At 47.1% G+C, this 25,801-nt stretch overlaps 1 protein-coding gene across 2 annotated transcripts in view; it reads left to right on the top strand.

Annotated features, from left to right (window-relative positions):
• Positions 1-1,715: 1,715 nt before the first annotated feature.
• The window catches only part of Creb3l2 (cAMP responsive element binding protein 3 like 2), a 113,862-nt gene continuing 89,776 nt past the window's right edge, over positions 1,716-25,801 (top strand). For both annotated transcript variants that reach the window (XM_038318625.1, XM_038318624.1), the window contains exon 1: positions 1,716-2,176. In XM_038318625.1, the coding sequence (XP_038174553.1) occupies positions 2,075-2,176 (102 nt within the window). In that variant the 5' untranslated portion in view covers positions 1,716-2,074. The remainder of the gene's footprint in view (positions 2,177-25,801) is intronic.

Genomic DNA, 25,801 nt, shown 5'->3' with positions numbered 1-25,801 from the left:
ACTATGTTAAAAAGAAATAGGGCTGCAGGGCAGTGGTGGCGCACACCTTTAATTCCAGCACTTGGAAGGCAGAGGCAGGTGAATCTACAAATTCAAGGCCAGTCTGGTGTCCAGAGCAAGTTTCGGGACAGCTAGAACTCTTAGACAGAGAAGCCCTGTCTTGAAAAATAAAAAAATTTAAAAAAAAAAAAAGAGAAAGAAATAGGGCTTTAAAAGCTGAAAGGGTGATTTACAAATTTTTTTAAAAAAGAGCTGTAGTGAAGGAGGTTAGCAGGTTAGTAAAGAAAAACCAAGAGCTTATGGAAAAGTTAAAATTATTATATAAGAAAGGAGTGTATTTAAATATTGAAGTAGTCTCAAAAGATCCTAGGCTAGACAAATAGACTCATTTACATGAAAACAAAATGTTACTTAAAGACGATGCAAAGTTCTGAGGCTTTTGACTATCGTCACACAGCAAAACCATGCTTTCAAGAGGGCAAAGCTACACTGATCCCAGGCTGTCCAGCTCTAAGATTTTCTGTTAATGGAAGACGGCTAACTCTAACCAGCTAAGGGCCGTTTCCATAAACGGAAACATGTAAAGGGAAGAAGAACAATTATGTTGGGGGAAAAATTCTACACAACAGGTCACTTCTTCTCTAATGGGGTCAGATTCAATATTCTTTCCCTCCATTAACTTCGGGGTGCATCTTCCAGCCATCAAAACAGCTCCTTCCCCCTAGCCCCACTTCATTCATGTGGCACTCAAACATCAGCTCCCTGACAAGTGTCTGAAATATCCACCTGCTCATCCTGTCTGTCTCTGTGTCTGTCTCTCTCTTTTTTTTTTTTTTTTTTTTTTTTTTTTTTGGTCTAACACTTCTATTGGGAATAAAAAAAGATCCGTGAACCAGGCCCTAGTGGCATAATCCTACAATCCACCCAACTCTCCCGAGGGGAGGCAGTAAAATCAGGAGTTCAAGGCCAGCCTCAGCTCACAGTGAGGTTGAGGGCAGTCTGAGCTACACGCGACCCTGCCTCAAATACAGAACAAACTACAACAAACCTATGAATCAAAGACTATTAATCAACTGATTTAGGACTTGGATAAGTGTGTCGTTGGTTAGATGGCCGTTTAATAAAGTCCACAAAACCAGGTAAAAAGCAAGCAATGCATGAGTTAGAGCTGTTATTATTCGGATTCATGTGCAAGAGTCACGTGCACATTTTCGTATATATGTAGTGCATTCTTTAAAAACCCAGACAGACTCAGGCAACCTAAGCTAGTTTGAAATGTGGGCAGCGCTCCAATTTGCTAGGTTTCTCTAAGGAAATTATGCCTGGAAACAAGTCTCAATGAAGCGGAGACTCTTAGGGAGGAGAGTAGGCGCACACGTCCTCTCTTATAAAAATGTATTCTTGTCGCTATTTAATTGGTCGTCTTCTCCAGATCCCCCTCTCTCATTGATCGATGTTCCAGTCGATCATTCCCAGACCCAAGCATCCCATTGGTCCGCCGCGACGCTCGGGCAGGAGGAGTTCCCCAGTGACGTCAAAGAAGCTCTCCGCCCACATTCCGAGGTCTGGGCGGAGACTTCCCGCGACTCTGCCTCTGAGGGCGGGACATGGCGGAGAGAGAGACTTTTGATACGGTACACTTGGCAAGACGGGCGTCCGATTGGTCGCCGTTCTGGAAGGAGGTGGGGTCGCCTCTGGGTCCAGGAGCCGAACTCTAGAGCCCGGGGGAGTCTCAAAGTTTGTCCGCAGCAGTAGTGGGGAGTGGGCTTGTCGCGCGAGGACTTTCTTGGGATGAGAGCTGCCTTCTTGCCTTCCTTTTGGATGCACAGCCCGATTTAACCCCTGCACCTTCGGCCCGAGCCCAGCAGGCTTGTCCTCCCCGGGTATTCACAGATCTCCGAGGACACGGGTCGCGGAGCTCTCGGCGGGGCTCTCCCGGGTTCTTGCGCTAGTGCATAAGTTCCACGCGCGCACACTCAAGCACTCACGGAGAGAGGCGTCTCGCCGGCCCGTGGCGGCTCTGAGTGGTTCCCTTCTGCCTCAGCATCCCCGGCCCCGCGGGGCTCCCACCGCCATGGAGGTGCTGGAAAGTGGGGAGCAGAGCGTCCTGCAATGGGACCGCAAGCTGAGCGAGCTGTCAGAGCCCGGAGAGACCGAGGCCCTCATGTACCACACGGTGAGGATCCGCGGCCAGGCCAGGAGGGGGGAGGGGGGTTGAGGAGAAGGGCAGTTGTCACCAGCTGGAGACCTGGGAACTGGGAGGCAGCGTCCGGGAAGTGGCATGACCATAACAAGAGGTCTGGGGATGGGAGTTTTCCTCTATGAGCACGGAAAGGTGCACAGCTGAGCCCTTTAAACTTTCTTCCGAGTAGTGACCCTTTGTATTCCAAAGCCATTTATACTATTTCTCTATCGATAGCACATTTCCTATTGCGAACGGTACAGCAACGCTGGGAAGGGGATGTGTTTTGAGAATAATGCCTCCCTCCACCCAGTTACATTGATTTTTTTTTTTTTTTTTGTGGTAAGGTTGTTTAAAAAATATTGGACAAGCTAATGTAGTATTTTCTTACCATCTGTTTATCTTCTCTCCCCTTTCCTGTTCCTTAACTTTTTTTAACTTATATCTTTAAAATGTATGTGCGTGTTGAAAAGCCTTCTTTCCCACACGGGACGGAGGCCTTCCTTAGCTGCTTCAACAACATAGCCTCGAAGATCTGCTCCCTCCCTTTTCAGGGGCAAGTCCGGAAAATCTGAGGCAGCTGCACATTTCAGAGAGGCTTTGGGGAGAGATGGGACAGCTCACCAGTTCCTTCCCGCAGGGACCTCTTGGGAGACTCAACTGTCACAGAGCTTGGCTCATTTAAAGACGTCACTTCCAGCCTTTTGGCATTAAATTTGCAAAAGGGAATCCTGTTTCTGGGAGCCAGGGCCCGTATACTGCTTTGTTTGAGATCTCTGGAAGTTTGTAATGACAGAGAGAGAGACAGAGACAGTGAGACAGACAGACACTAGGTAAGGACAGGCTTGGCTGCTTTTCTGTCTTGGTGCTGTTAATGGGGTCAGTACCAGGATATTTGAAACTTTTGCAAAAAATGGCCTACAGGCTCCACCTCTTTGGCCTTTGCTGCTGGCTGACTGTATTTTGGGAAAAGGGATGGGGCCTCCCTGCTGCTTCCCACCAAAGTGTTTGTGGTGGCTGAGAAGTGTTGGTTAAAAAAAGAAGCCATGTGCAGGGTTGAGAGGGAGCGGTAGTTCACTCTGGGGCAAAAGCCAGATGTTGAGTGTGATCCTGATCATCTTGGCCTTTGCCCACTGTCTGTTCCAAAGAAGCCTTTGGGTTGGGAGGCCAGAGGTGCTTCATGTGCTGGAGAAAGAGTCTGAACGTGCTGACCCATAGCTGTTTCCTAACTTTGGGGACTCCAGCTGTTTCCCCTGACATGAGCTACAGCTTGACCATGAGGGAGAGAAAAGCTTGTTTTCAGCATCAGCTCTCATCGTGAAAACATCTCACCCAGCCAGCGGCTGCAAGGCCACAGCTTCTGGGCCGCCTTTCAGCGGGTGGGATAAAGTGTGCAGACAGCCACAGTGCTGGGATTGCTGAGAGAAGCCAGGCTGGGCTTTAGATACCCTGGGCGTTGAGATGAGTCCCTACCTGGGACTGGCAGGAACTGTAGGACAAAAGCTTGGCTTGGCTCCAGCTACCGCCTTTACAGTTCCAGAGCTTGAGACCTTGCATTCCTTTTGATAGTGACAACTCAGGTTTCCTGTGTCGTTGTGATACGGCAGTGATGTGGGGTCCTTTTTCTGCTTTTCAACAACTGTTATGGTTTTCAGACAAGTGTCTCCCTTTGAACTGCTCACGCATACAAAATGTCATTCATAATTGCTGCAAGTCATTAGTATGTGTATATGAATTAGTGGTGAAGGAGGTATGGTTGGCTGGATCGTATTCCTCCGAAGTAGGGCAGGTTTGGGAATGATCTAAAAGCAGGGACTTTTCTCGGTTACCTCTTGAACTCAGATGTCTCTACGCCGAGCTGTTAGTGTAGACTGTCCATGATGGCGGAGGGGCCGATTCCCCATGTGGATGACGTGACGGTCTGCTTTTATTATGTTTTCATTCAAAGATGTTCGTTCCCTTCCTATTTGTTGAATAATCTCCATGTGCCAACACTATTCTAAGCGCCCGCGATACATTCTGAACAAATATAGACAGCAGCACATGGCTCTGAGCCGTCTTGCAGTTTTTTCTGCATGTGTTTGCAAATGTTTTGAGAAAAATAAACAGCACACGATGAGCCTGAAGAGAAGCAAAGCAATGCCGCGTTCTCATCATCTTAAGAGCAATGGAAGAAGGAAAAGCAGACCGATGTCACCAGGATAGAGCCCTCGAGGTAGAGGAAGGACAGGGTAGAGCCTCCGTGCTGGGGTTTGCAGGAGGTGAGTGTTATCTCTGCAGGAGGAGAAGCCTGGGCACAGGCCAGCTGTCCGGACAAGGACTGTGTGTCTGTAACATCACCACCATCTGCTGTAGCTTAGCCTAGCTTGTGATTCAGGCTGCCTCCAAGATGCTGGGGCCCAGGTTTGAAAGGATCCAGTGAAATCTTTGAAGTTGAGTGTATTGAGAGGAGAACACGGGGGCCGGTGTTTGCGGCATGGGTGTGGGGAGTAGATGAAGGAGCATCTTTGTGAAATAGCTATGGTCCTGTGCCTTAAAGAGGGGGCCTGTGCTATGCATGTGCCCCGTGCAGTCTTGCAGGCCTCACTCTTGGTTGGATGGTCTCCTTTTACCATCTTTAGACCGCGTATGCTTGTGTTCGTGCGTGCGTGTGTGTGTGTGTGTACATGTGCGTGCGTGCTTGTGTGTGTGTGCGCGCGTGTGTATGTGCGCGAGCGTACGTGTGTGTATGTGCGCTAGCGGTGTGTGAGCACGTGCATGCATGTGTGTGTGCGTGCGTGCATGCATATGTGTGTGTGTGTGTGTGTGTGTGTGTGTATACACTGTGTGCCTGTGGAAGCCAGAGTACAGTCTTGGGTGTTAATCCTCAGGCACCCTCTGCCTCCTTTGTTGTTTGAGACAGGGTCTCTCACTGGCCTGGAACGTGTCCCGTAGGCTAGGCTGAATGGGCAGTGAGCCCCAGGATCTATGCATCTCTCCCTCCCCAGTGAGGGGATTACAAGTCTGAGACACCAGGCCTGTTTGTTGTCTGCTAACAATAGTTCTCGGGATTGAACTCCAGTCCTTGGGCTTACAAGGCAAGCCCCTCTCTCCAGCCCTGCTGTCGCCATCTTAAAAATCTTAGTCATCTTTGAATAGGAGCCCTATAATTTTATTTTGCAAGGGTTCCCTCAAATTATGTTGGAGTCCCATGAAGAGACGTTACGTTTAATGCGTTACTAAAATGATGCTGTTTCCCCTGTTTGGTGACCCAGCGAGATTGCCTTTGTTTATTTTTCACCATGGTTCCAGTTACTGAAATAAGGTCCTCAGGTCTGCAGTTAGATACTCTTTCCCAGCTGAGGCATCTTGCTGTTTGAGCCCATCACCCCACCCCCGCCACACACACACAGAATTAGGTTTATTTTATATATAAGAAAACTAAGGCTTGGTGCCTTGGAGCATGTCGTGGGGTTTGGGCCCTAGAGCTAATTAGTAACGTAGCCTGGGTGCAGATCCAGATCTGCCTGGCTTTAAAGCCCGTTATTCTATAGGTTAAAATCTCCCGACTTAAAGAAAGGTATCTGATTAGAAGGTTGGAGAGAATGACAGGTGATCAAAACTGCTAAGTCCCAAAGCAGCCCATGTCTAGCTGGGGCTGGCTGTGTCTCCTGAGATCAGGCTCTTCGTTTTAAATCGGGATTGCGTGCACATGTGTGGTCACCACGGCTCTGTCTTAGCAAAACTCTCACATCCTCGGCTTCGAAAGGAGAGAATGTCCAAGTTGCCTGAGGCTGGGATTTTTCTTTCTCAGATGTGCCTTGTGAACAGGAAGAACAGAGCTTTCCTTGGTTAGCTAGCCGTGAAGACTTCTCTGTCCTGAAGGCTTAGGGCAGACAGGTTTAAAGTCACCTGACTACTGAAACCCATGGATAGGCTGGATATGGGCTTGCTCAGCAGGTTCTGAGCGAGGAGAGCTTTGGGCTTCCTCCTGAGGCTTGTCTAAAGCCTTCTGAGCTGGAGGTGTGACTCGGGAGGTCCGTCACCAGCACTGAAGAGAAAGAGGTGTGATTAAGGTGACAGATGGAATTCTAGTTCAGCGAATAGTCTTCCATGAATGCCGCTGCTTCCAGTCTGGTCAGGGCTGAAGGTGTGTTTAGAGTGACAGCTGACGTAGGACATAGGACTTGTACTGGCGTTGGAGACTGTCTGCGAAACCCATTTTTACAGGCATGCCTGGATGTTGGACTGTTCTAAAGTTATATGAACCCGTGAGAGTCTATTCAAATTTATTAATGCATCTGTGCAGTCTGTGTCTGGGGATATGATTAAAAAATGGAAAATTGCTTCTGGTGAAAGGATTTGGAGTTCTGGAGTCAGAAGAAGGAAGGGGGTTTAGCAACATACTATACCATTTGGCACTGTTCAACTTCAATATTTTATTTATTGTAATTATTTGCATGTATGTGCATGTGTCTGCATGTGTGTATGTGTTAGGCACATGTGTACTGGAGTGCATGTGTGTGTTAGGCATGTGTGTACTGGTGTATATGCATATGTATATGCCTGTGTGTACATGTGTGGATGTTAGGCACTTGTTTGCTTGTCTGTAGGTGTGTGTGTATGCCTTAGGCCTGTGTGTACTAGTGTGCATATGTGTGTGTTAGGCACATGTGTACTGGAGTGCATGTGTGTGTTAGGCTTGTGTGTACTAGTGTATATGCATATGTATATGTCTGTGTGTGCATGTGGCACTTGTGTGCTAGTCTTATAGGTGTGTGTGTATGTGTTAGGCATGTGTGTACTAGTGTGTGTGTGTGTGTGTGTGTGTGTGTGTGTGTATGACAGGCATGTATGTGTCAGTGTGCATGTGTGGAGGTCAAAGAACAACTTTCAGGGGTTGGTTGTCTCCTTCCACTGTGAGCTTTGAGCTCAGATGCCAGGCTTGCACAGGAAGTACTTTAACCTCGCCAGCCTCCACTGTTTGGATTTTTGCATTCTGGATATACTTAGAAAATGAAGACTTGGAGCTGGATGTCATAGTAATGACTATAATCCTAGCTTTTGATGCTGACACAAAAGGATCACAAGTCCATGGTCAACATGAACTACTACTTAGCAAGTTCTGTGTCAGCCTGGGCTACATAGTGAGACTTTATTTTAAAAAGACCAGAAAAGGGAAAAAAATGCAGTTTAAGGCACCAGGGCAATTAAACTGAACTCTGAAACTAAATATGGACTAGAGGTAATTTTCCCGAAAGGAGGTATCAGTACTGACTGCATTAAAGCTTATCACATATGTTGCGGTGGATTCCGTGGGAAGACACCAGGCAGCAGGGACATGTGACAGAATGGGATTCCCAGGTTGAAGGCTGATCATGGGTTGTGCAGAATAAACTTTGCCATCTTGGTCACTTGCCCTCTTCTATACCATCTGGCGAATAAAGGCTTTTGTCAACTTTTGCATTGTTTCTGTCCAGTTAAAAATGAGTAGATAGGAAGTAATCTTCACAGAGATGGCCACAGGTTCTGCTTGTCTTAACTGGGTAGTGCAGATGTAAAATGAGTTGGGGGTTCCACTACTCAGATCTTCCATCTAGTCAGTTTCTGAAGGAAAATGACTAGTCCCAGCCGGTGGGAGGGAGGGAGTTAAGGGAACCTGAGGGTATCCCATGGGAAGCATCTGGTTTTCTCATTTGTCTGACCTTGTCTGTTGGAGAGTTGGCCCATCTCATAGGCTGAGGGGTTTGACCTTCCTGCCAGCATGCCCAGAGTCTGGGATGGTTCTAATGGGCAGCGAAGCCTTTGGCCAGATGTTCTCACTCAGATCATCTCCTGTTGTTGCCCCCTGGCAAAATCCTGATGGGGAATCTGGGTCCTCATTGGTTGAGGGGATCGAATCCTCTAAAGCAGGAGTTGCTGGTGTTTGTGAACCATTGAATGTGAACGCTGGGAACCAAACCCTGGTCCTCTGTAAGAGCAGCCAGTACTCTTAACTGCTGAACCCTCTCTGCAGCCCTTAAGAAAATTTCAATAGCTTGGCAGCTGACTTCATTTATTGTCAAGGATTGGGTCATGCGAGTATTATCTAACCCAACAGCTAGAAAAGAATGTAGGCTTGCAAGGATGAACCTAGATTAGTCATTTAGGGCTGAAAGAGATACTAGTGACTTGGGTGTGATTGTTGGTGTAATAGTCTTTCAAAAGTTATGTTTGATTAACAAACAAAGGTGTGCCTGCTGTCTCTCAAAGGTGGGATAGCACCTATAAAAATGTTTTAAATTGGCAATTATTAGTCGTGAGAACAAAAGAACAATCCCAGAGTCTATGCCATTTGCAAAGTCTAAGGATTGTTTAGGTGCGCTACAAGTGTCCAAGGAAGGAACTCCAGTGAGGCAAGGAAAACCTATGAAATACATATAGTACCTGTCCATGAGGGTGGGGTCAGAGGTGCAAGGAGGGAGTGTCCTGGCTCATTGGCTGAGACGTGCAGACTTAGCTACATTATCCAGACTCTCAGCGTCAGAGCCAAATACCAGGGCTCGAGGCAGCTAGTGGGGCCAGGAATCTTGCTCATCATGCAAGGCAAGAATGACTTGTTCCAGTCCAGGTCCCCAGCAGGGTGAAAGCCATTTTCAAAGCTGTTTTCCCACTTGCATGTTGGCCATTCAAATATTGATGAGGCACCGTGTGTCTGTCTGCTGCTTGAACTCCCTGTCATAGCCTGGCCTTGCAGCTGACTGGGGTGTGGCCCTAAGGTCTTGCTGTCTATTTGCTGTGGTTGAGCCTATGGCCATAGGGCATCAGCACTGTCCCAGTGATGCATGTTTCCTGCTAGAAGAATTGAGAGGAAATGATGAGACCTGTCATCATTAGCCTGGAGCTAATTCCCCCCTGCTCACTAGATGTTCGCTAACTCTTCCAGTCAAAGTTCCAGGTGACCTCATTTTTCCCTGGAAGGAGCTGTGTGCTTTAGCCGTGGGGTACAGAGTGGGTTTCATACGAGGAACCTGAGACTTGGAGTCATAAAGTAATTTGCCCCCTCTGGAAGACAAGCTTCTTGAGGCCAGATGTGCCTTTGGTTATTCCATGCTCTTCTCTTGCTGAAGTCAGGTGTGAAATGCTAAGCAAGTCATGAGAGTCCCTTGACACAGAGCCATCCTGGAAAATGGATAAGCTGGGTGATTCTGGTCTTTTCTGTTAATATAGAATGATATAACAATATATATGTGTATATATATACATATATATATGTACATATATATATATATATATATATATATATATATATATATATATATATATATATATATAAATCTGAAGGTTTTTTTTAAGACATGCACATTTAGTTTGATAAGGGCTCCGTGGAGCCGGCCTAGTGCCTTAGGGCTTCTGTTGCTGTGGTGAAATACCATGACCAAAGTAATATGGCGAGAAAGGATTTCTTTGGCTAACAGCACTGTTCATCAATGAAGGAAGTCAGGACAGGAACCCAAATAGGGCAGGAACCTGGAGGCAGGCACTGATGCAGAGGCCATGGAGGGATGCTGCTTACTGGCTTGCTCCTCATAGCTTGCTCAGCCTGCCTTCTTATAGAACCCAGGACCATCAGCCCAGGGATGGCACCATCTACCATGGGCTGGACCCAACCCCATTGATCACCAATTAAGAAAATGTCTTATAGCTAGATTTTATGGAGGCATTATTTTTTTTTTTTTCAGTTGAGGTTCCTACCTTTTAGGTAACTCCAGCTTGCATCAAGTTGACATTAAATTAGCCAGGACACTTGGTATCTGTCTCTTTGTTTAGAGAAGACAATGAGGGTGGGACAAGAGCCCTGGCTTTCACTTGGGTTGGGAGTGGGGCTTGTTCTGTCGAATGGGTGGGTCTCTGATCCAGGCCACTGGTTCTCTGGTGACCTTGGGTGTGTTAGTTGGATTTGCTTCTTTGCTTCTGATGGATGCATTTATTTATACTCTATGTCAAATGTCTTCTGTTTGAGGATGAGCTGTCCTGACCGTGAGAGTCTGATGTCATTTGGGAAGCAGAGGGGGCTTATAATTGTTCTCCCTTGTGTATCTGAATTCTCTTGCCAGCTTCTATCTTCAGCTATATAAACACAGGTTTCTGCCTTCGACACATGCTCTCCAGCTGCTCCTTCCTGCTCATGTTTCTGTCAGTCTTGTTTATGGTCAGGTTATTCTTTTTCTTTTTCTTTTTTTCTCACACAAGTTGTTATCAGCTTCGGCCCCTGTTTCTCCAGTTTCACCCTGTGCGCTGGTTCCCGTCACTGTGGGCTCTACAACCTCCCCCTAACTTCAAGTTCAGCCTTCTTTTCTCTGTGTTTACCTGCTGGGCCTTGTGGAACTATTTGGCAGTCTTGACCATAGGCTTTACCTCGTAACTCCTTTTTTTCTTTGAGACGGGGTCTTGCATTGTAGCCCAGGCTGGCCCCGAACTTGTGTCTCTTGGCATCAGTTTCCTAAGCACTGGGAACACGGGCGTGTGCTATCGTACCTGGCTGTAAGTGTCCTTCGCTTGAGTTTCCTCGACACTGAGGGGATGGGGTGAGGGACTTAGCTTTCCCTCTGTCTCTGGCTTCTTGACCCTATCTTAAACATGACCATTGGGTCTTTGGCTGTCTTCTCTCTCTGTATATGCCCCACCTCCTAGTGTCGGCGATTCTTTAAGTCTGTTGGTTGTTGATGAAGAGCTGGAGATCTTTGGAGTATGACCTCATATTCTTTTTGGGTCCACCTTAGCCACAGGTCAGCTTAGGCTGTATAGCCCTTGAATCTTCACAATGTGTTCTTCTGACTAAGAAGAGCTGGGGTTACTTCGATCCCTCTTATCAGGTGCCCTCGTTATCGCGGAGATGTTTGGTGACTTAGCAGTCCCAAAGTGTCAACCCGCACAGTATTCTCATGGGTCATTCCTGAGACAGCTGCTTCTGGATTCAATGTCACCAACCAGACGCAGCCTGTGTTTTGTCTGGATTTCTTCGTACACTTTGGCTCGGGAAATCCTTTGTGGACTTGATATGGTGGTGATACGTAGAGTTGTTTGACTGTTTGGAAGGTCAGTGCAAAAATCAGACCTTAGGTGACGTCATTTGTACGTCTGTGGGTCTCACGGCTTTTCTCAGGGCCAGCTGTAATCGGTTCATATTAAATTGCCTACTTTGGGGTTGGTTTCCTCTGATGTAATTTATTTAAACTTAACTAGCATTTTAAAAGGGACTTGATTTTGTTTGTTTTTGTTTTCCAATCAGGGCTTCTCTGTGTAACAGTCCTAACTGTCCTGGAACTTGCTTTGTAGACCAGGCTGGCCTCGAACTCACTGAGATCCATCTGCCTCTGTCTCCCAAGTGCCAGGATTAAAGGTGAGCGCCACCGACTGCCCGGCTAGAGCTTTGATTTGTGTTGTTGTTGAGGAGTTCGGATGGATTCTTCTGAACTGCCCAAATCTCCGTGGCCATTCTTTGCCAGCTGCTCTCAGCTCATGTCTAAAGCATTTTGATGTGGAAGTCATTGTAAGCAGTTTGCTTTACACCCTGTGAAGTTTACCCAACCAGAAGTCCGCATTTGTGTTAAATGGGCCGAAATCCCTTCTATGCCTTGGATACCTACCACTGAAAGTTCTTTTGTGCGTGTGTCTTTTCAATACAGTATGTCATTCTGTGGTTTAGGTTGGTCCCAAACTTAGTGTGTAGCCAATACCAGAAATCTTCCTGCTTCCGTTTCCAGAAATACTAGAATTACAGGTGTGAGTCGCTACTCCAGGCTAAAAGTCTCCTATCTAAAAACAAAAACAGGCTACTTAGTATCATAATGAAACCCATTACTTTGCATACTAACAATAATACATTAAAAAAACTCTAGCAAATTTCAGTTGAATGGGCTATTAAAAATAACAACAATAATAATGTTCAATTGGTTGACTATTTCATTTGGACAACCTAATTGATGAGTATAGTTGTGTGCGTTTGCTTTTGTTTTTATTTTTAAATAGAGTCTCTCTGCAGCCTAGGCTGGTCTTAGGGTCATGATCCTGCTGCCCCATCTTGCTGAGTGCTGGCATTACATACGAATACCACCCAACCTGGATAAATTATATTGTATAATGGGGAAATCTGCTTTCTGGTTTAAAAGTTGAGCTTCAGTGAAACCTAGACAAAATCAAAAGTGGAAAAAAACAGGGAGGTAGGAGACTTTTTTTTATATTAAAGAGAAAAAGCCTTTCAGACTCCTTGGCAAATAAAAAGTGTCTGGGGAGAAGCGAGCCACAGTTTCCAAGTTGTCTGAGTGGAAAATCCTGGTTTGTAGCATTTCATGTCTTGGAAATGTCTGAATAGTTTTTGTGTAAAGGGAAATTCCTTTTGGCTGAGAGAGAGCAAGCTAGCGGGATGCAAACCGATAGGGCAATGTTTATAGACAAGCGGAGGAAATGGGATTTGTGGTGGCACTGCCTCCCTCACTGGGCAGTCCTGTTAGCAGACAATCTGAGGCAGCCAGTCAGAGCCTTGAAAGGGTTCCATCATCAAGGCCTTGCTTCCTGCCCACACATCCTGGGGAAATAGCGCTCTCAGCTGGTTCTTCCTCCAGTCTCAAGATCTCTGTGTCTCTCTCTCTCTCTGTGTCTTTGTCTGTGTCTCTCTTCTCTCTTCACCTCTCTCTCTCTCTCTCTCTCTCTCTCTCTCTCTCTCTCTCTCTCTCTCTCTCTCTCTCCCTCCTCTCCCCCCTCTCCCCCCTTCTCCTTCTCTCTCTTGTTTCTTGCCTTTTGAACTGCTTTTCAAAGCCTGCATATATAGGTAGGCTGACTTCTGTTCTTGACCTTGTAGAGTGAGAAGGAGGTCATTGAGTGACAAGCCCTTAAACACTGGAATGTGTTTTGCAGTAGAGCTGTGCTCAGGCTCTTTTTACAGCATGGGGAATGGAACGGCAAATGAAAGGGACGACCGAGAATGCAGTATCCACAGCGGGTGCTGAAGCTCTCCAGCCATCAGAGTACACAATGTAGAAAGTTATAAAAAGCTAGCGTTGGATCTGGGAATCCTAGTTAGTTTGTTTCAGAAACGGGCTGCAAACTCAAGATCTTTCTGTCTCCACTCCCCAGGTACTAGGATTGCAGATAGGCACCGTCACCTCCCCACAGACACTCCCAAGTACTTCCAAAGGTAGTTTGAGAAAGGAGGCTCTTTGGGAAGTGTTGGGAGCTAGTCCGAGATGGTGAAGGGTTTGCACATTCTTTCTGTAGATGGGGAGATGGGAGGCAAGGGCGGAAGTAGAAATGGGTTTGAGGAAGGAAACTTAGAAAGGGGTTAAAAGATAAAGGTTGGAGGATGGAGTTGATAGAGGCAGAATGATCTGCTGGCTGGCAGGTTCATCCTTGAGCAGGACATCATGAGGCCTGAAACCACAGGGAGGAGCAATGTATGTACGAGGATCGAAGCCAGATCTGGAGACATGGTAACTGTAGGCAAGGAAGAATTGGGTATAGGAGACTTCCTGTCCCCTGCGTTGGCTGGCTGAGTTGCCATTGACCTAGAATGGAAATGTTTGAAGAGCAAATAAGTTTGGTGGGAAGATAATGCGCTCATTTTTAGACTTGATGACAGATGTATTTGTGGGATATTCAGGAGTGATGTCTGAAAAGCATTTGGAAAGTTGGATCTGGAGTTCTGGAGAGGGGTTCCAAGTGGAGACTTAAATTGGGGTGCTGGGAGTCTGGTGCTTTGTAGTGAAGCCAGGGGTCCATATACAGTAGTCCAGACAGGCCCTGGGTGAGGGGCAGAGGAAGAGTAGACGGAGAATGGAGTGGGGGATACGGTAGCACAGCATGGCACAGGAGTATGCACAGAGCTCAGAGAGAACTGGCAGAGAGAGGGCAGAAAGTGAGCAGACTTCCTTCGCAGGATCCCAAAGAGGGGCAAGATGCTGGGAGTGGTCAGGGTGAGGAAGACTGTGTGTGTGCCCTCTAGGGATGGATTTGCCGGTTCGTCCAGGGCTGTATCAGTGTCTCTGCAGCCACAGGTCTTCTCTGGTGGCAGAACCCTTGTGCAGTGCGTGGGACTCCATCTGGGAAGAGCTGTCTGTAAGAGTGCAGACTGCAGGAAAGAGGGGGAGCTAATGCAGGTGCATACACAGTATTGCTTGCTCTGTTTTATAAAAGGGTTAATGGCCGGTTTTCAAAACCAGCAGCATCCTTGGTGCCTCTGTGGTCCTACTTTCATTCTGTTCATGATGAGTCTGTTTGTCCCTGAATGTCCTTTCCAGGCAGCACAGTAGTGTGTGTGTGTGTGTGTGTGTGTGTTTGTGTGTGTCTTTCACTTGCCCTTGCACAGTATGTAGATCCCAGGCTTTGTGGTCCACAAAAAGATGGATGGCTACAAACATATAAAAGCGCTGGAGTTTGCCTCATGGCCATGAAGTTTCCGTTTCCCTTCTTTCCTTCTGATTCTTAACCTGAGAAAGCACTCAGCATACCCACTCATGTCTCAGATGAGAGTATCACAGAGTCATCAAAATATTCACACTCAGAGGAATAGAGAGAAAGCCAGGCAGCCTAAACCTGTGAATCCCAGCATTTGGGAGGTAGACAGGAGGATCAGGAGTTCAAAGCAAATGCCAACCACAGATGGATGAGATTCTGTTTCAATAAGAGAAATAAAGAGGAATGAAGGAAGGAGAGAGAGAGAGGCAGATAAAATGAATAGAGAGGGAAAAAAAGCTTCTCCAAACAAATGGGCTCCAGTTTTGTATGAAATAACAAGGCAGGTGAGGACAGATGGCTTTGTAGTATGGTCAGCCTGAAGGAAGAATTAAAATAAATAACCGCCGCTTCAAATAAAATGAGCAATCCCAGTGTCGCCACAGAGGGCTGTGGCGGGATGCATGCCCGCTCCCCTGCAGACCCCTGCTCGATTCTGCGCTCACTCTCAGCCTGATTGAGTTCAGGGATGTTCTTTTCATGTCTTTGGCTTCCCAGGGACGTGGGGAGTTGGGGTCAGGCACACGGGGGCTGAAGAGAGATCTGGCTGTGGAGAGAATTTTTATCTCTGAACAGCCCAATGCTTCTAGAAGGGCTTCCCCAGGGAACTGGGATTCACCCCACTGTCCTGTGTGTGTGGCTGGGGGAGGGGAGTTTCTGATGTCCAGCTAGGACACAGAGAACTAACTTGAGGCCTTTGAGTCTTGAATTTTGTTTATTTTATTTTTTGTGACTGGGTCTCATCTAGTTCAGGCTGGCCTTGAAAACACTTTTTTTTTTGGTTTATCTTAAAAACATGTGTCTCTTCGTGAGAATACACAAGTGCATGTGTGTTCCCTCTGTGTATGTCTCTTCTTGAGAATACACAAGTGCATGTGTGTTCCAGGGAGGCCAGAAGAGAGTTCCAGGTCCTCTGGAGCTGGAGTCATAGACACCTGTACACCACTGTACACCGCTCGACATTGATACTGGGAAGAGAACTCTGGTCACATGCAGAGCAAGTGCCCTTAACCACTAGGTTGCCTTTCCAGCCATGACTTTACACACTCCTATAGCCAAGAATGACTTTGAGTTTCTGATCTCCAATAACAGGGATAACAAATGTAAAGAACATTTTCTTAAAAAAAAGTGACCTTATCTTAAAAATTTATTTGATTTTATGTGTACGGTGCTTTGCCTGTGTATGGATATATACCACATTTGTGCCTGGTGCCCAAGGAAACCAGAAGAGGGCATTGGATGCCCTGGAACTGGAGCTACAGACAACTGTGAGCTGCCATGTGGATGCTGGGAACCTAATCCAGGTCCTCTGCATGAGCAGCAATTGCTCTTAATCTCTGAGCCATCTCTCCAGCCCCTAACTATTTTTTAAAAAAGCAGTTTCAGGTACATAGCAAAACTGAGCAGAGGGGCAGGAACCTTTTCCTTTCGGGACCCTTGCCTGGGCTTACGCATCTCCATCGCTGGATTACCTTCCTGTCACACTGTAGATCTTGGCTTCGCCAGCTGGGCTTGCACGGGGCAGTGCTTCACTTTAACCTTGCATCTTAAGATCAGTTGTAATGATTTCTCCCATACAGCCAGCAGGAATCTGGATTGACCTATGAGAGCCTTAGACCTGTTGGCATATGCATGCTGCTTTTCCTTTATGTTGACAAGGGCTTGCTCAAACACCCACGTGCAGATGGGTGGATTTCAGTGGAGAACACTTGAAAAGTTAAGAGTCTCTGACTCCCCGTTTCCATTCCAGGTGACTTAGTCACCATCCTTTGCAAACAGGGTTGGAATCTATCGGAGAATATATGAAATTCTGGCCTATTTACATATTTACATAAAACTAAAGACTCCCCAAGCCAGTCTTTGCTACTCTGACTTTTAGCTGCTGGCCTGGCCATGCATTCACCTGGGAGGTGCCGCTTGAAGTTGCTTTTCTAGTTCTGTTCTGGGTTTGCGAGTTTTCTTTCCAGAATTCTTGCTACAGGCTGTGACCCACATTTTGTGAGCCTCTGAAAGGCGGGGGTGGGGGGGTGCAGCGCCTAGGGGTGAGACCAGGTGAGACCCAACTGGAAACGGGTCTGCCGTGTCCTTTGGGTTCTGGGCATCATGGGCTATATAAACACACTCGGTGACCTTGGCAATCTTGAGGTGCACATTGTTCTTGTGTGGCGAGGAAGATGGCATGCAGACACATAGCTGCCAGTAGCAAATCTTTTGGTGAGGGGCATGAGGTTCTTTGGTGTTGCCTTTGATTTATGGCAAGAAACTGAACCAGCCGGAAGGTCAGATGAACCAAAAAAGGTGGGATTTTTCCATGTCTTCCTGATTCTGTGGTGGGATTCTGTTTGCTTTTTTGTTTGCAGATGGCCCGGCCCCTGGAGGAGGGAAGTGGAAGTGGGGTTTTGGCTTTTATACATCTTCCTAGCCCTGATTGTCATTAGCAGACTATTGAGGGTGTTTAAGCTCTGCTGTTGTGACACACAGAGATCCACAGACTCCCTGGAGTCTGGGATGAATCTAGTCACAGAAGGGCCGTTCCACCTCAAGTGGTGTGGGCTCCAGCTTCCCCTGCTGGTTCCCCATTCCCAGCCACGTGACTGGAGCTGGGGTATTCCTTGCCACACTTGTTGAAAATCCCTGAGAATTATGGTTACCAGGGACTTCCTTCAATCAAATAAATTCTGTGAACGCATACATAGCTCCATATATTTAGCCACCGTGGGGGTCCCCAGCTTCCAGCGTTGGACACTTTGCAGCTATCCAAGAAAATGTTTGATGAGTGATGGGTAGATGGTGGAATGAGCATGGTTCTGACCGTATAACAACCCCTGAATGTCTGAGGCTATTTCATGAGGCCATGGGAGAGAAAGGATGGCGCGGAGGAAATGTGTGCTGTTCTGCGTTGTACCGACCTGCTTACTTCTCAGGAGGGACCAAGTGCCTCTCCTCTAGTTTCCTGTTTTAGTAATTGCAGACAGACATAGGAATCAAAGTTGTGAATTCTGAACTTACGGTGAAAAGAACAATAAGCCGGGCGGTGGTGGCGCACGCCTTTAATCCCAGCACTCGGGAGGCAGAGGCAGGCGGATCTCTGTGAGTTCGAGGCCAGCCTGGTCTACAAGAGCTAGTTCCAGGACAGGCTTTAAAAAAGCTACAGAGAAACCCTGTTTCGAAAAACCAAAAAAAGAAAAAAAAAAGAAAAAAAAGAACAATAAACAGAACAGGGTCTGTGTATTGCGGCTCAGTTGTGAGCAGACTTGGAGGGAACATATAGATGCTGGGGATTTGTTTGGTTCCCTCCCGAGCCCTCTTGGGCCCCAGGCCCTTTGGTGATTTGCATGGATGAATTCACACTTTAATTTCTTGGGCACCTGCTCCTGAGGAACTGAAATTCTTCTGTGAGTTTTGGTGGGGGAGGGTTGAGGCAGGTGTTTCTGTTTTTGCAGTTACAAGAGGGGAAAAGAAGGGAACAGGCCATTCCACATACCTGCCAGCCTCTGTGTCCAGCCGCCCACTGCTGGACGTTGAGGTGACCAACTTTGTGTTTTTCTTTTATAAATAGCTTCCCACCAGTTGTGGTCAAGTCAGGAATCTGTTAGCATGAGGAGATGGGGGAAGGAATCATGCGCCTGTCATCTGGTGGCCCAAGTAGGGCTTTAACCCATGGCTTCGCAAAGCCTCTCCATTTTATGACACTACTCCCCCTCCCCCAGCCTCCCATGCTCTTGAGAAAGGCATGGATGAGAACACGGAAACTACTACGCGGGGGTCCCTCTGGCCTGGACTGCATTCCGTCGTGGGCTTTCTGAAGAAGTTCATAAGAACAGCCTGGAGTGGTAGTACATGCGTGTACTCTAAACACTTGGAAAGTGGGGATAAGTGGGTCACCACACTTCGAGGTCAGCCAGGGTTACTTCCTGTCAAAAATAATAAATACATATCCATGGAAGCTGAGTTACCCTCTTCCTCAGAGAGCCTCCTGAGACCTGGGCCCCAAGGTGGCATCTGTCTTTCCTTTCGTCTGGACCTGTCAGCCCCCATTATACAACAGAGATTCACAGGGACTCCGCCATGCAGATGGACCTTTTCCCCATTGTTGTATGACTTTGGTCAGTTCAACAGAGCTTTGGGAAGACGCTTCTAGAAGCCTGTGTTTAAATTTCCATCCCCCCCAGGAACTTACGGTTGTTATTTTCTCTAAAACATCACTGCCAATCATGGGGTTGACTAAGAAAGAGCGAGCCCTTCGCTGGGCTGGCTGACACATTTTAACCAATTACTCAACAGTTCTTCTTTGTAGAGCTCCATTACAGCAAAACATTTTACAGTGTTTGCAGGCGTTCTGATGTCTCTGGTCTTTCATGAAATGTAGACACTTTTCGTGGAAAAGTTTGTCCTTTGGTCTTTGCCAACTGAAAGAGAAGTATCCCGGTAGAGAGACTTTCCTTGCTCTTTTGAGAAACTCGCTTCAGCCAATTTGCTTTTAGAAAAATAAAACAAAAAAACACACCAGTCGCAATTAAAACTATAATCACAATCAACTGGTGATTGTCTCAAAAGCCCAGGGATTTAAACAGATAAAGAACCTACTAATGCCATTGACCAATGTTCACAGAGCCTGGAATTTTCCTATACATTTGTTCTTCTGTCTTTAGCCCAGAGAGATTTGCTTTTATGACTACAAATTCATCTGCTTCTCTTTCAGCTTGTCCTTAACCTCACTGGTGGAAAGATGTACAAAGGTCAAGCAGGAAGGCCTCAATGAGGAGCCAAGGGTTCCTCCAAGACCTTCAGCAGAATCCCATTCATTCACCTTTCCTTGGCCACCTCTACCCGAAAGAGTGGCCAGGAGGCTTTTTATCATAGCTGAGTACCTTCATGCCTGGAACAAAAACTGTTTTTGTTTTGTTTGTATGTGTGTGTATGTGTGTGTGTTGGGCGGGGGGGAGGGGGATAGCACGAAGGGAAAGGTGGCTATTTCATGACCAGTGTCTGTTGTGTCTGGTGTTTGACCATACTTACGTATTCAATTCTCTGGAGCTAAGCTGTGAGCCAGTCACAGCCCCTTCACCCCACAGATAAGGGAGCTGCTTCATTTTCTTCTCTTGTCTCTGGGGGTGGCGGGGTGGGGGGTGGATGGGTGGGTAGCAAACCCTCAGTGGTACTTTTGACACTTCTGGGTGGATGCTTATGTCCTGATCTCTTAACTGGCTGGAACATGTGTGGACTGTGAGGTTCTCTTCCCCTGGAGAGGTGGGTAGCAGGGAACAGGCGGTATGTGTGTGTAGGAATCAAAAGACCTGATTATGCTTTCTCAGGAAAAGCAGCTAGCCAACAATAATTAAGGGGCCGCCTTGGAGGGCAGGGCCTGGAATCCGGCCTTCTGGAATGGTCACAAAAGCCGTTGTAAGACTCAGGCCTGCCCTGGAGAAGTGCAAGCTAGGACAGCCTGCGGTCATAGTTTGGTGGGAGAGACACTGAAGAGGTCAATGGGAGAAGGAAGAAAGGCCATGAAGCCGGAGTAGCCAGGCAGAGATGTTGGCTGTGTGTGTGGTGGGGTGGGGGGGTGGGTTGACTTGGAACAGGGGTTTGTGGAGCTCCCTTATATGGTATGGTGTACGCTTTTGAGAGTAAGCAGCTTTGTTGGTTGGAAACAGTGCCTTAAGCAGCCGGAAGCCTGGTGTGTTTTCTCTGTAAGAGCAGCCTGAGCCACTAGTGCTCTGGGGTGTTAGAGTACCCAGGGACTACAACCCAGGGCTCTCAAACTAGTCTGAGACTCAGATTGTGCTGGGACCCTCTGGAAATGCTCTCTAGAATATTGGATGTGTACTGTGAACCGACATCTCTTGTGAAATTCCGAAAAAAGCAGACTTGAACCAAGCAACGCGAAATGCTCTCCTAAACTGCACAGTGAGTCTACCACCGGTGTCCTGTACGCACATGTCAGGCCCTGCTGTGACTGCCCTGTCCTACAGAGCATCTTCCAGAAGCCCTGCTTCCTATCGCTAGGTACCCATTAGACCCTGGCTACTGACAGGGCAGAGCTTATGACCCACGGACCAGAAAGGCACACATCAGCAAGCTACACCATGCACTGAACATCCGTACTCAAAAGTTTGCTTTTTTGGAGTGATTTTTTTTTTTTTAAAGTAAAAGAAGCAACCATGTTACATCACAATTTTGATTAAAGGCATCTTACCCTAGTCTCAAGAGACACAGGTTGAAAGTGACCTTTCTGGCCATTGGCGGTGGGCTCTGGTGCGTGCTCACTCATGCTTCCCTGAGCTCAGCTTGTTGCTCCCCCTCTAGTCTGGTACACTTATCCTGGCTAATTGGTTATTCCAGACTCACTGATTTGGGACATCGTTGGACTTTTCTGACTCGATCGTGGTGCAGGCTGGAGTATTTTCCAGTCTCACACTTATTTTTAACCCCGTTCTTGTTCTTGGCTTTGCCAGTTCTCTTCTACACCCATTTTGAATTTTCTTTGACCTTGAATTGTTAGGTTGCCTTCAAGTCACTTAAAACCCTTTCAAAACCTAGCAAACAAGAATGTATTTGAAGTGTGTAGGTTTAGAGACTCCAAGCCTGGCTGAGGGCTTAGTCGCTGCTGCTCCCAGTATACTCCACGGTCCTTGAAGTCTGCTGGAGGCATTTGCCACCATCCCCACCTGCTTTTCCCATACGACCATTGCTTTTTCCTTTATCCCTCTTTTCTTTTGTGTGTTTTGCACCTGTCCTGCTCTTGGACCTGCCTTTCCCTTCTTCTCTGGACGCTCTCTTTGCCTCTGTTTCTAGTAGCCCTGAACTTGGGGTTTTTATGCTCTTAGAGTCTTCTCTTTCATTGGAGGGACTTGGTGTCCACATTGTTTTGGAGGGTATTACCCACAAGGTGTGTATTTTTACCTCCTGGGGTGGATTTCTCCCTGGTGTATGGAAACTGCATGGCTTTTGCTCTGGATGTATGGGGAACTAGGTGCTCTTAGAGTTAGAGATGGATGAGGAATCTGATTGGCTATCCCTGCCCCTCATTCTGTTCAGGGGAAGTACTGGGTCTGTAGCCCCAACAGTTTTTCAGCCCAAGTTAAGAGATCTCTGCTGTGTATTTTTGGAGCTGAACTTGTAGGATGGAGACACGTGAACTCAGCTGCTCTTTATAGAGGTCTGTAAGCTTGGAGCAAGCCCTGGGTACCAGTCACCTTCCCTCTCCCTTTCTCCAGCTGCACCTATCTAGGCCGAGGGGATTCCCTGCTGTGTGGCACCTTCTTAACTGGGCCTCTGGTCACCTCCTTGGCTTAATCCAACCTTGTTGGAACTGCGGAAGTTTTGCTCTGACTACTTCACTATTCGCAGCAATGGTGCTCACTCTTGGAGGCAGGTCACAATGACCTCGGAGCTTAGAAAACAGTGACATGAATGTTGCAGCCTCAGATTTGGGTTCAGTGGATTTGGAAAGTTCATCCTTCACACAGGATCCCAGGCCCTCTTCTGGGAATCCAAGTCTGAGGAGCAGAACGGCTCCACATCACACCTGTGCATGTTAATAATTTTTCCACCACACATATGAATTATTACTAAAGTAATGCCTAAATAAGCACATTGGGACAGGAAAAAAACACATTGAATTGCTGCAGTTAAGTATACGCGAATACCACAACTAGTTAGATACTGTGCACTCTGGGGCTACAGGTGGGTAGATTAATTTTTTATCAAAGTTTCCCCATATTCTGGTCGCAGTGTTTTGATACTTGGAAACAGTATTTTTTTGAAATTAAAGTATTACTATATCATTCCCCCTTTTGTTTTCCTCCCTAAACCTGTCCTGTTCTCTCTTTCTCAAGTTCATAGTCTCCAGTCTCTTTTTCTTTAACTGATGGAGTCTCACAACTGACGTCTTGTTTCTCTGGGTTTTACAATCTTTTCGCCCACTCTGCTGCGTTCTGTGAGTGCCAGGAGTTGTGTTGGAGATGGATCGGTTAGGGCTGGACGCCGCATAATCTCTTGTTCTCTGCATTTTGACCAGTTGTGGTTTTTTCTGTAATGGTATCCTTCTGTTGCAAAGAGAAGTTTCTTTGCTGATGAGAGAAACACTTATCTGTGAGTCTGTGCTTGTTAAATTTGGGAACTACTGGCTGAGCCTTAGTCTGACCACCTGGCATGTGGCTTCCTGGACCCTCGGCATTCTTCAGTGCGTCAGATGAGGCTGAGGGAGTTCAGCAAACTGAGCCCCCTCCCCAGAATGCCTCCTTCGGGGTCAGCTCATCATCTGTATTGGGATCCCCCGTACCTCTTGACCAGAACTCTACACATCTGTCCACTCAAAAGCCCCAGCATGCGCCGAGGCACAGATCCAGTCAGTGTTCTGTTGAAATCAGTCGGGCAGGAGGTCTGTGTACAGCTTGTGCTCTTTGATAGTTTGAACTGAAGGCCTCACCTGGCTCTGTGTTGCTCAGCCTGCCTGGCAGAGTTTGCCGTGTCCTGACCTCCGGAGGTGGAAGCAAGCTACACAGTTTTACAAGAGAAAACAGATAAAGCATCTGAGGGCTGAGATAGGCGCACAGGTGACAGGTGCAGGCCCTCCTCCCCTCACTGCCTCCCACAGACAACCCTCATGAACCTAGCAGACACAGGGAAGGTGGCCCAGGAACTCAGAAGGAAGGAGCGCTTAGGATCTGTTCACAGGAGCAGCGGCCCCTCAGCTTCCATGGTTCCTCATCCCATGCTTGAACCCTGAGATGCCAGGAGAGCTGAAACAAAACATAGGTTTTGGGGGTGTAAAAGATTTTTGCTTCCTAAAAGATGTCCCCCTCAACAGTCTGCCAACCAGTGTGAGAAAATGCAGTGGACGTCTTGGAGGTTGTCCAGGGGTAAGTTGGAGGCGTCGGAAAATTCACAGAAATGGAGCACATGTTTTACCTGCATTAACCGACCTGGGCAGAGCTCTAGACAGCCACAGACGGCATTCTCTCCGTGTTTCATACACAGAGTCACCTGTGTAACTCACTGCAAGGCTCCTAAGACTGGAACCGGAAACGACACCAGGACATCTTATTTCCTTTGCACGAAATGCTTTGCCAGCCCACATTAGTCTGTTATGCAGTCCTTTCACAGTGATCGTTCTCTTCTACCTGACACGAGATTTTCTGTAAACTGATTTGAAATTAGAGAAACTGAAAATGTCAATTTTGGGTTTGCTGCGTTTAGTGGTCTCGTGTAATTTTATTTTCTTTGGCCTCATTTGTCTCATTTGTAACGGGCAGTGATAATACTGGTTTTCATTTCATAAAGTTGGTACGAAGACGAATTGAGATTACGTCTGAGGAGGAGCAGGAGAAGTGAGCCTTCACAATTTTCAGGTGGCATTAAGTCCCAATTATAAGGCATTCCTGGAAACTGCTTCTCCAAGTCTCTGTAAACAAACAAAAACATGCTTGTTATTATATATGATTATCTGTCTGCCTGTCTATCTATCCATCTATCCTGTTGACTTATCTGTGTGTATCTATCTGTTCTGTCTGTCTGTCTACCTAACCTATCTAACCTACCCATCCGTCTGTCTGTCCTATCTATCTGCCTTCCTTCCTGTTTTTCCTCTCTCTTCTATCATCTACCAACGTCTCTCTTATCTCTCTATAACTCTACCTGTCTGCCAGTCATAATCTATGCATCATTTATCACCTTTAACATGAAATTGTCCGGGCCATCCTGAAATTGTTGCGAGTGATTCAATCAGATGCCCAATGAATCATGTGATGTTCTTTCCCCAAGTCATAGCTCCTCATCCTTTCTGAGCCCCCATGAATCTTACCTACCCCACTAGTGTGTCTGCAGCCACTGTTGTCGGAGTCCCCTTTCCTCTGTGTATTCAGGGTCTCTGAGAGGAACTGGGCAGCTCCTGTCACTTCAGAGCATTTTGGGTTAGGATCTTCTGGGAGACTAGTAAACCTAAACAGGTTTCTCTCTTGTCGACATTTTGAGCAGCTCTGTATCCCCACTTTCCTGCAGCCTTCCTCTGTGGGTGAGAGGTAATGGGGGGATTATCAAGGAGGGAGTGAGGTACCAAGGCAGTGACCATGTCCTGGTGTAGACTCTTAGGGGGTATCTGTAGACCTGAATCTCTGGAATAAAGGGAAATGTTTCCCTGTAACTCCTTACAGAGCATCCTTTGCTGTTTTGTTTTTGGTGGTGAAGCCTGGGGGGCTGCAGGCTTCAGGCTGTTTGACTCCTGTAGAATATATAGATTTGTGATAGGTAAGAACATGAAAATGTTATTGCTAGCCCGTAGGCTAGTGGTTCTCAACCTTCCTAATGCTGTGACCCTTTAATACAGTTCCTCATGCTATGGTGACCCCCAGCCATAAAATAGGTTTTCTTGCTTCTTCATAACTGTCATTTTGCTACTGTTATGAATCATAATGTAAATATCTGATATGCACGATATCTGATATGAGACCCCTGTGAAAAGGTCTCGACCCACAGATTGAGAACTACTGCCTTAGGCAGTAGGCATACAGCGTTACAAATTATTTGTTTTCAGCTTCTCTGGGATTCACATTTTCCCAATGAGAGTGGTGGGGGAAATGGAGCACACCTTTCTGAAGGACAACCCTGAGCTAAAGTATGAAACAGTGACCCCGGCTATGAGATATTTAGGGCACGGAATCTGGGGCCGATGCCTCAAAGCTTGAGAGCTGAGATAGGGTGGAGAGACTTCTCCAGTCGTATGGAGGAGTATTGGAACAGCATGTCTGAGCACATGCCTGGCTGCTGTGGGGATAGGGGGTGGAGAAGGAACCCAAAAAAGCCCTAGAGAGGAGGTGGGTGAGAGGAGACTCTTGGTTGATCCCTTATTCCCGTGGAAGCCAAAAATTGCTCAATCCGAGCTCTGAGCATCAAGGGTCCTCATATTCTCATAGAGAGAATGGGTGTTTTGGAAGAGGCTGACTCCTTCAACAGAGTTGATGTCTGGGAAACATCTGGTTCTCACATGTGGGAGTAGAACACTGAGCGAGGGGAACCACAGAAGGCCACTTGGCCCAGCCTCCCACGCGGTGTCTCTCCGTGAACTGCCCTCCGTTTATACAGCTGCGCAGAGGACTCTGGGTGCTGTTCTGAGAGCGAAGCCACTTTTACTTCCTGGAGATGCGTCTCCAA

Source organism: Arvicola amphibius, chromosome 2 (genome assembly GCF_903992535.2).
Source record: "Arvicola amphibius chromosome 2, mArvAmp1.2, whole genome shotgun sequence".
In the NCBI taxonomy this organism is placed as follows: Eukaryota; Metazoa; Chordata; class Mammalia; order Rodentia; family Cricetidae; genus Arvicola; species Arvicola amphibius.
This window is presented reverse-complemented; position numbering and strand designations above follow the sequence as displayed.